The sequence below is a fragment of the Cryptotermes secundus genome, unplaced genomic scaffold, assembly GCF_002891405.2.
Source record: "Cryptotermes secundus unplaced genomic scaffold, Csec_1.0 scaffold899, whole genome shotgun sequence".
Taxonomy (NCBI): Eukaryota; Metazoa; Arthropoda; class Insecta; order Blattodea; family Kalotermitidae; genus Cryptotermes; species Cryptotermes secundus.
In genome coordinates, this window is record NW_019731283.1 from 1,181,999 (window position 1) to 1,191,919 (window position 9,921).

Consider the following 9,921-nt stretch of genomic DNA (forward strand, 5'->3'; position numbering starts at 1 on the left):
TCTTATGTTTTCAGGTAAGGTAATCTTAGAATGGGATGAAAGCATAGCTAGGGTCAAGCTCTCAGATTGATGTTGGAAAGTGGCTGAGTTGATGGATTGTAAGACGAGGATCTGAAGCAGCATAGATTTGAATTAAAAAAGAGATTAATTATATTAAGAGGAAGTGTGATGTAGAAAAGGTGAGGTGTTTTATAGAAGGCTGGATTTAATACAGAAGCTTAACGATGGAATGAGAGGATCAAATGCTGATAAAACAGTACTTTACGTTTCCAATCTTAAGTTTTTATTAGCAAACTATTCACATAACAGTACAAAACACTGCCTGTCAAATGTATCATAACCTCTTCATGTCATGTCTAGCAAAAGCTGTTTCCTTACTCCTTCAAGACAAAATTAATATTACTAACAGAATGCAGCTATAGTTCATGTAAAGAGACAGACAAATTGACCAGTTCACAAGTAGCACATAAACTTGTGTTATGGCAAGTTTACTTTGACGACATGGCCATCCTTACAATATCATGCTATTGCTCACTTTGGTTGAAGTACTGGGCCATTAGCAGGAGGTTCAATGGCAGTTCTCACAATAAATTTCATGTCACTCCCTTCCATTAACATCTTTGGTAAAATTATTGAGAATGACAAAGGACAAAATTAATCCCGTACTAAACAAGATACTTCTGCATGTATAATAGTTGAATAGAAAGACAAAAAAATTATGATTACATGCATCAGCAAAATGCTATATAAAGTTCTACAGCTAACCATCTGACAATTACAACTTAGCATTATTTTATTCTGAATCAAAATTAGACTGATGGCAAGCAACTTACTCTGAATACCAATGCAGCCCTCACTGGGGGGGGGAGTTCTTTTCCTAATACAACCAACATACAAACAAAACACAGAACCATTTCTTTCATTTTACACATATTTGTATAAAGTTTTTAAAAGTACTTATGGATGTATTATCATTTTAGAACATAACACAGTCTTCATTCAGCATGCACCCTAACTTGCACTGATCACATTTTCACTTCAACCATCTTGCTGAACAAAAGGATTTGGAATGCTTTCCATTCCATCTACAGGACATATGAGCACCACAGAAGTGCCTCGACAAACTACCAGTCCTAGCATTCGGGTGTCTTCTGTCAGTTTATATGGATCATCAGGGTCCCTAAGAACTTCAGTGGTATTATCAAGCACAAGATTCAAGAGTGGGTCATAACCCTTGAGAATGCCTGCTGCTTCTCGACCTCCTGCAAACTTAACACGAATATTTTTTTCCAGATACTTGGATAAGTCGAGGATACTTTCTTTCCTCTTGCGTTCTTCCTTCTGATCTCCTTGTCCCTGGATTGCAGCCATAACATTTGATTTTGTAACCTCCTGATGGTAACCGCACACGCTGAAACCTGTAGGATATAACTGTCTTACATAAGGGAAAATACACCAATAACAACAAAATGTCATATTCTTAACAATTCGCATAATCACGTTTTATTTATGTACACACTGCACTACTGAAGGGATCTTTCGTACCAGCAAGACAAACCATGAACACTTACTTCAGCTTCGTGTAACACAGAAGAGAAGGATCGGGCCAAATAACCTATAGCACCTCAATATTTTAACATGCATGAGCTCAATACAACTTCCAAATTTTCCAGATAAATTACGTTAAACAGACAATGCAATAGCGGTAATACAACAAAAAACATGCGTTTTACTATACGGATTACTATGCATCAATACTTCTAACACATGCAGTTCTTGTCGTAAGTTTGTTGTTGCCACCTATTAACCTATTAACATTGAGTTTCCACGAGATAATACCTCCGTACAGACGGTACAGACCGTACAGACAACTCAGGACTTCAGGACTTGTTCTGGACTTCTGGACCGGTTCTGGACGCCCTCAGTCGTGCAGCATGTACGGCATGTACCCTGTCGCTATACCGACCATACCGACTGAGCTATCAATCCAGTTTAAAATGAACAAATATTGCATTATCTTTGATCAAAGTTAAAAAATAATTCTGTTTTTGTTCTTGTAGTTTAATGGCACTCAGCATACGAGAGCTGTGAGATGTTGAGTATAAATTATTTTATAAGTTGAATAATTTTGGTGTTTCTACAAAATTGTTTGGAGTTGCAGAACAAATTTCCGAGAGATCGATCCATCGATCATCATACATATCGATTCTTATTGGTGTCCAAAATGGCAGTTCGTACCATCGTTAAAGGTGATGATACTCAAGTTTTCATCAATGATAGTAGTGAAACAAGTTAGGTAGCGAGTGCTTGTTGTCATAAATTTAAAATAAAACTCAGATCAGCAAAAAAAACTCATTGAACTGCTACAAGAAGAGATGAACACACCCAATCGTACCGTAAGTACAGACTCATGTTACTTCCACAGTTCGAACTAAAAAAAAAAAAAAAGAAACTCTGTTCTTGTGTTCATGAATCTCTGGAACATCTGACTAACCTGACGTAGGGTTTTTCGTAGTTTTCACAGTACCACCAGGCAAATGTTGATTGGACTTAGTACCCCTAATCAGGTGACAAGCACCAAGACTTTTGAATACATTATTTACTAATCATCAGCCGTTTGATACTATACTGGGTGTTCTTAAAAGAATGGTGGGGTTTCAGATACATATGTATTTCGTATTTCTTGCCGTGTACGATCATAACATGCGTCAATCAGAAGCTTAACTGTGTAAGATTTGAGGTTTTCATGGCAGCGACTATGAAGAAAGCAGTCTTCTGGGGTTTGGCACCGTGTATATGTGGTGTTAACCGACGTTTAGGAGGAACGTATCGCCTTCATCTTCAGGGTAGAAGGAAAAATATAAGAAACCCGCAAGCGAAGAGACCGTGAGAACCGGTAAAAGCAGACTGGTGTTGGAAATATACACAGCTATGTGAGAGCAGTGAAGGAAAGGGGGAAGGGCAAGTATACAAGTGAAATCAGAAGTGTGGGAGGGGGGGAAAGGAGCTGGGACAAGCAGGGTTTTGTGTTGGGGGAGAGAAAGGCAAGGTTAAAGGCTGGGCACTAACCCTTAAGCTGGGGGGGAGGGTTGTTATGTTAGGCCATGACCGACTAACATAACCGCTGAAGATGGAGGCGACATGTTTCTGCAAGACGTGTGTTGACTTTCGACAGACTACACGGCATTATATCCCAGATGACAGAAATCTTCAAAACCACTGCTGTCAGAAGCTCAAATACTACACAGTATAGTAATTCTTTATACATTGGTTGGTGGGTAAGCAGTTCAGATTTCAGACTATCTCAAGGTAATTTTGAATTGGTAATTTTTGGCCTGCGCATTTGTGTTCTGCCAGTCTCATACAAAATTTACATTACAGGACTTTGAGAAGGAAATGATGAAGAGAAGAAACGTCAGGAAGAAGAAGGCAAACGTGGAGCTTGGAATGAATTTGAGATTGGCGAGTCATTAGCAGATTATTTATGTACCACATAGGCCTATTCAAATTAAGAGATATTGACACTTTAGTATTGGTTTTAATTGTGTGTTTATATTTTAAGTATTTCATAAATGGTGTACCATATTTAATCATATACTGCAGTTTTGTTAGGGATTTTAGTAGAAACACGTTAATCATTACTGTGTAATATTAGTAGTGGTAGGTTAGTTGGGCGAGTTGGAAGGTTGTGGGTTCAAGTCCCTGATGAGGTCATTAATTTTTTCAATTGACCTAATCCTTCCAGCTGTACTATGGCCCTGGGGTCGACTCAGCCTCTTAACAGAAATGAGTACCAGGAATTTTCGTGGGGGATAAAGTGGAGCCGATTTGTAAGGCTGACAACCTCACCACCATCTGTGAGCCAGTTGTCTAGAAAATATGGGAATCTCGATGTCTCACAACCCTATGGACCTCCACAGTCTGTTACAGGGATAACTTTACTTTTTTTCTTCTTTCTTTCTTTCTTTCTTTCTTTCTTTTTTTTTTTTTTCTTCTGTATAGTGTCTTGGTATGTAATGAATGTCACTCATGAAAAATGCAGTCTTCTGGGATGTGGCATTGTATAGATATTCTGTAAACTGATGTTTTGGGGGAATGTATTTTTGGGGTATAACATTCCACAAGTGAGGAACTAGCGTGAGTAAGTGGCTGCAGACTAAGTCACCTAAGTTGTCCTGTACCTGTCAAGTCTTCTCCACAGTAGGCCTTAGGGAAGAGAGTTGTCATGGACACAAGGATCAAGTATGAGATTTTGAAGGGTAAAGAATATCTGAGCTTTGAATATGTTGTCATCTCCTCCATAACTGGATTGCAAGTCTCGTCTTGTCTCTTGGGATTGACCCACTTTAGTATTAGGGAGGTGTACGAGGGGCGTTCAGGTTCTAAGGTCTCCGATTTTTTTTCTCAGGACTGGGGGCAGATAGACATATGCGGATTAGTGTAAAATACATGTGCACTCTTTGTGAATGCATGACAGAGATGGCAGCACTGTACGGCACACAGAACTCTAGTGGTGGCGGCGAGCATGACAAGTGTTTTTGATACTTAAAATGGCGACATTTTTGTTACAAGAACAGCAAGTAATCATTCGTTTTCTCCACTTGCGTGGTTCGACACCCATTGAAATTCATCACCAGTTGAGTGAGACATGTGGTGATGGTGTCATGAATGTGAAAAATGTGTGTTCGTGGGTGTGACAGTTCAAAGAAGGCCGAACGTCGTGTGATAACGAACCAAAACAATCTTGGCCTCTCACCAGCCGGTCTGACAACATGGTCGAGCGAGTTGAGAAAGTTTTTTGGAGGATCGCCGGTTGAGTGTGGAAAACATCGCCTAGAAAGTTATCATTTCCGTGGGAGCTGTGCACACAATCCTGGATAAAGACTTGTGAATGCGGAAAGTGTCCTCCAGGTGGCTGCCACAAATGCTGGCGGACAACCACAAGGCTGCGCGCATGGCAGTTTGCCAGGCAATGTTAACACGTGATGAAGGCATGAATGGGACTTTCTTTTCATCAATTGTGGCAATGGATGAGACATGGATGCCGTTTTCCAATCCTGAAATGAAGCGCCAGTCAGCTCAATTGAAGCACACAGACTTACCGCCACCAAAAAAATTTCGGGTAAGCACCAGTGCTGAAAAATGATGGTGGCCGTGTTTTGGGACAGCAATGGCGTAATCATTACTCATTGCGTTCCAAGGGGCACTACGGTGACAAGTGCATCCTACCAAGATATTTTGAAGAACAAGCTCTTTCCAGCACTGCTAGAAAAATGGCCCGAAAAGGCTGCACGTGTGCTCTTTCACCAGGACAATGCACCAACGCATCCAGCGTACACGACGCAGCAGTTTCTTCGTGAAAACAACCTTAAAGTGGTTTCTCATGCTCCCAACTCACCTGACCTGGCTCCTAGCCATTTCTGGCTTTTCCCAATGATGACAGACACTCTCCGTGGTCGCACATTCACCACTTGTGCCGCTATTGCATCAGCGATTTTCCAGTGGTCAAAACAGACTCCTACAGAAGCGTTCCCAGCAGCCATGGAATCATGGCGTTGACGTTGTGAAAAATGTGTACGGCTGCAGGGAGATTACATGGAAAAGTGACGGAAGTGTCAAATTTTTTGTATGATTATTGAGTGAGAAAAAAATCGGAGACCTTAGAACTTGAACACACAACGTACATGATGGTCAAGACAGGACGAAGTAAGCAAGCAAGAATTTAATATACAGCATTGCTTTATCTTTTTCAGAGATGATGAAAAGTTTGGGCTTTGCGAGTGCTACATTGGTCCGACCTCAGACTTCAAAGAAAAGGAGGGCTACAAACCAAATGTTAAACTCGACTACACAGATTATGATGGACATGTACTTAATACAAAGGAGGCTTTCAGGTTAGCACAGATAATAGCATATCTGTTTTTAAGATAGGATACACTGTGGAGGGTAGCCTGTCCAATGGTAGTACATTCTTTAGAGCAGAAAAAGTTTCCACAGTAATTGCCATTTAAAAAAAATTCCAAGGAGGAAGCAGTTTTTCAGTGGAAACAGACAAGATAATGGGACTACCGTATTTATCTTCTTTGTGTCCCATCCTCACGATAATGTGTGTGAACCAACTGGTGGATTTATGTGGAACTCTGTAGTGTCATCGTGCCACTCGCATGTTCTTTTAGTTGTCTACCATCAGCCACATTAACATGGTGACTAAGTTGGGAGCAACACTAGAGCCACTTAAATTAGGTCCTTAAGAAAAAGGTTCTGGGGTAAGCTGTTATACCCATTCAGAAGGTTTTGAGTTCAAACCTCATTTGCATCTCTGTACAGATTTTTATGCTCACAGATGATGCCTTTACATCTACCAGAGTTCAAGCTTCAGGAATACAAAGGATGCCCCCCCCAGTGGATTAGAACCCATGTTAAATTGTAGGGTCCCTCTGCTGACCAGCACTATCATGATTACCCTATCATGGGTGGTGAGATTATTGTCTTCCACCCCAGATGCTTTCAGTAGAACATTTTGATATATACTTGTTGTATTGACTTCCTTTTCTCCCATTCTGTATGTGACAGTTTGTAACTAGCCAACATATTGTGACGTTTGAGTGTGTAAATACTTTGTACTTGATATAGTTTGTTGTGTAGGCACAGAATGTGGCAGAATGGTTAATTTTGCAGATAGGTTGCTTGAATTAGGAAGAAACATGCCTCAAAATTATTTCAATCCCTACGACTTTAATGTGCTGTAGCATGCCCATTTCTGGCAATTGGCTGTATGAGTAAGTTGTGTTGGAAAACACAGTGTTACATATTTTTATTATTTCACAAAATAACAGATTGAACTTATATGGATCATACCCTTTTTTTCTGGCTGAAACTTCAGGATGAAAGAATTTTACATGTTACTTGGAAACATGGCCACATTCTGTAAGATCCTAAAATACAGTGACTTTAATTTTGTCTCTATTTCTGATTTCAGATACCTGTCTCATGAATTTCATGGAAAGGGACCTGGCAAAAATAAAGTGGAGAAACGAAAGAAGAAAACTGAACAGAAGGGAGTGAGTATCAGTCCAGATCTGGTCATGAGCTCTCATTTCTAATACAAGCCGGAAGGTCATGGGTTCAAGTCCCGATGAAGTCATTTCGATTTTTTCAATTGACCTAATCCTTCCAGCCGCACTATGGCCCTGGGGTCGACTTAGCCTCTAATAGAAATGAGTACCAGGAATATTCTTGCAATATTCTTGGGGCTAAAGGGCGGCTGGCGCATAGGGCTGACAATCTTGCCACCATCTGTCAGCCGATTGTCTAGAAAATGTGGGTACCTCAACATCTCACAATCGTATGGGCCTCCATGGCCTGTTACACTGGTAGCTTTACTTTGCTTTAGTATAGTGTAACACCCTGCTGCACTTCATTTAGTACCAAATTGTTTCACAGTCTCACGTGCAGCATGTCCTTTTGTAAAACTTCCTAAAAGTTATTCACTACGTATTTCGACCTATAAGGTCATTATCAGGTGTTTTAAAATTATAAATGAGGAAACTGCTATGCTTCCATATTGTGGTTGTTGCTCATCACTATGCGGTCCCTTCTATGTGCATGTATATATGAAGTGGCGGGTTGTTATGCTGCGTGTCCCTCTTGCACTGCATAACACAACAGGCAGAGCAACCCGCCACTTCGTATATACATGCGCATAGAAGGGACTGCATAGTGATGACCAACAACCACAAGATGAAACCACAGCAGTTTCCTCATTTATAATTTTAAAACACATGATGATGACCTTATAGGTCGAAACATGTACTGAATATAAAAGGACATGCTGCACATGAGACTGTGAAACCATCTGACACTATTTCTAAATGGTGCTCCATAAGGAAGCAAATTTTAGTTATCGCTACATACCCACGATTCCACATAGCAGATAGATATCCATCCACACTTTTTGTGCATTCATTTTCTGCTGACTACAAACATACACAGTAGCTTCAGTCCTGGGACAGAAGTGAATACTGCAACTTTGTGGCAAGTCAGATGGAGCCTCCTCATAAAACACCAGCATATTTGTTCAGTTGTCATTAGGCTAATAGACATAGACACAGACCATGAGTTGAAAATTGGGAGAAATTCATGACTTCAAGCAGCAGACTAACTTAAATTTGACCAGCTGTTAGGATAATCAGTGATAGGAGCTGCAGATATTACAGAATGTTTAAGGGCAAATAGACTGTGCCCCATCTGAAGGAGATTAATTTTTTTTTGTTTCCAGTTGATGAAACAGATGAGCTCAACAGGCACCCACTCGGAACACTTAGCCTCTTGCGGCAGAAGCAGAAAGAAATGCAGTCTCCATTCGTGGTCCTTTGTGGTGGTAAACAAACATGAGTATGCTTATTGTCTGCATTCATTGAATAGAACAACCACTTCTAATTAAAAAAAATTGTATTTATTAACTGACAGACTTGGGCCGCACCATAGCTCAAGTGGTTAATCGCTCGCTTCACACATTAGCGGCCCGTGTTCGATCCTGGGTCTGGTTAAGTGGGATTTGTGGTGGACAAAGTGGCGCTGGGGCAGGTTTTCTCTGAGCATTTCGGTTTTCCCGCCCAATCTTCATTCCACCAGTTGCTCCATAATCACCCTCACCTATCATCTGGAGCTGCTACAATATGCCAGAAGTGTCCGCAGTACAAGGGACTTAGTCCCACCCCACTAGCAATAGAAAACTGACAGACTTAGACACGAGAACACAGATTACTAGATGAAACCAGTGAACTCAATTCAAAATTTGTCTAATCTTGCCATTGCAAATAACAGTAATTCATAGCTTTAACTTAAAAGCTGAGTAGATGGGAAGCCATATAGTAATGTCGATAATGTCATATGGTGATTATACTGCTGCAAAGTAAATATTTGTTTTTCTCTGAGCATGTCACTTGTCTTGTTATAATTTGTAGACTGTACACTGTAAAGTGTCATTTAATGATGGATTGATTAATGAGACTTTGCTCCTTGGTACTGTGAAGCTTTAGTAAAAATTTCTGTTTTTGATGCAGAATATGAAATTTCGTTTTCAAAAAGAAAACCACCATGTGAGGTTTTTGTGAGATCTTCAAGTTTAACATGAGCATTACTACATTTTCTTTATTTCTTTCTTTTTCAGGGCAGCCATCTCAAAAACCAAACTGCAAATTCTTCATGAAATATGCTGACACCAACTCTGAACTTTGGCATGCACTTATGTTTTTATTGTTTCCTACTGTCTGGAATATCGTCTCTATTTATAAATAAGACACAGCTTGCAGCTGCCGACAGTGCCTATGTGTACTGGAAGGAAGGCCACAGAGTTCATGTCACATTCAAATGAGTACAGTGGTTCTCCTGCTTCCTTAGGTAACCTGTTGGCACCTGTAAGCTGGAAAGTACAATTTCTAGTGATTAGTTGCTTGCTTATAGGACTTGAGCCAGATGAACAGCCTCTAAGCTAAATCAGACATGAAGTAATTATATTTGACCATTCTTGATTGCTCTAGCCATATTGTATCCTTCCAACTGAAGAAGGAAACCCTTGTTCAGTTAGGACAGTATGAAAAGCTGTAAAATTACACAAGCAACAGAATCAGAAGATGTACAGTCTACTGCAAATCATTGTAAAGCAACACTGATATATCACTGGAACATTTGTAATGGGTTATGTTGAGGTATGAGCTCAATAGACGAATGCCAGATGCCTGGGACTCAGCATCTCAAGATGAGAAGAACATTTACATATCGGAGGTTATGTATTTTCAGAACAATTGGCAAGCGATCTTACTTTCTTTTCACACCTTCTCTTTTAATACCTCATATAGCAACAGGCGTGACCAGAGTGGTTTGAACGGCTGTTGTACTGCGATGTGGAAAGCAAATGGA

At 40.2% G+C, this 9,921-nt stretch overlaps 2 protein-coding genes across 6 annotated transcripts; one reads left to right on the forward strand and one right to left on the reverse strand.

Moving 5' to 3' along the window:
- Positions 1–260: 260 nt before the first annotated feature.
- On the reverse strand, positions 261–2,107 carry LOC111866950 (U6 snRNA-associated Sm-like protein LSm7). 2 transcript variants are annotated; one of them, XM_023856343.2, is made up of 2 exons: positions 1,972–2,107; positions 261–1,418 (listed from the first exon to the last, which is right to left on the reverse strand). In XM_023856343.2, the coding sequence occupies exons 1-2, from the start codon at positions 2,012–2,014 to the stop codon at positions 1,039–1,041; spliced, it is 423 nt and encodes a 140-aa protein (XP_023712111.1). In that variant the 5' UTR covers positions 2,015–2,107; the 3' UTR covers positions 261–1,038. The 2 variants fall into 2 exon arrangements, with proteins under 2 accessions (XP_023712111.1, XP_033608361.1); XM_033752470.1 differs by lacking the exon at positions 1,972–2,107 and adding an exon at positions 1,759–1,844.
- A 124-nt stretch (positions 2,108–2,231) lies between these two features.
- Positions 2,232–9,386, forward strand: LOC111866952. Of its 4 annotated transcripts, none has more exons than XR_002843244.2 (5): positions 2,232–2,396; positions 5,754–5,894; positions 6,980–7,061; positions 8,279–8,394; positions 9,173–9,386. XR_002843244.2 is itself a non-coding variant. In XM_023856344.2 (4 exons), the coding sequence occupies exons 1-4, from the start codon at positions 3,198–3,200 to the stop codon at positions 9,219–9,221; spliced, it is 384 nt and encodes a 127-aa protein (XP_023712112.1). In that variant the 5' UTR covers positions 3,056–3,197; the 3' UTR covers positions 9,222–9,386. The 4 variants fall into 4 exon arrangements, 1 of the variants encoding a protein (XP_023712112.1); XR_002843243.2 differs by lacking the exon at positions 2,232–2,396 and adding an exon at positions 3,060–3,309 and having other exon boundaries at positions 8,279–8,380; XR_002843242.2 differs by lacking the exon at positions 2,232–2,396 and adding an exon at positions 3,061–3,309.
- Positions 9,387–9,921: the final 535 nt, after the last annotated feature.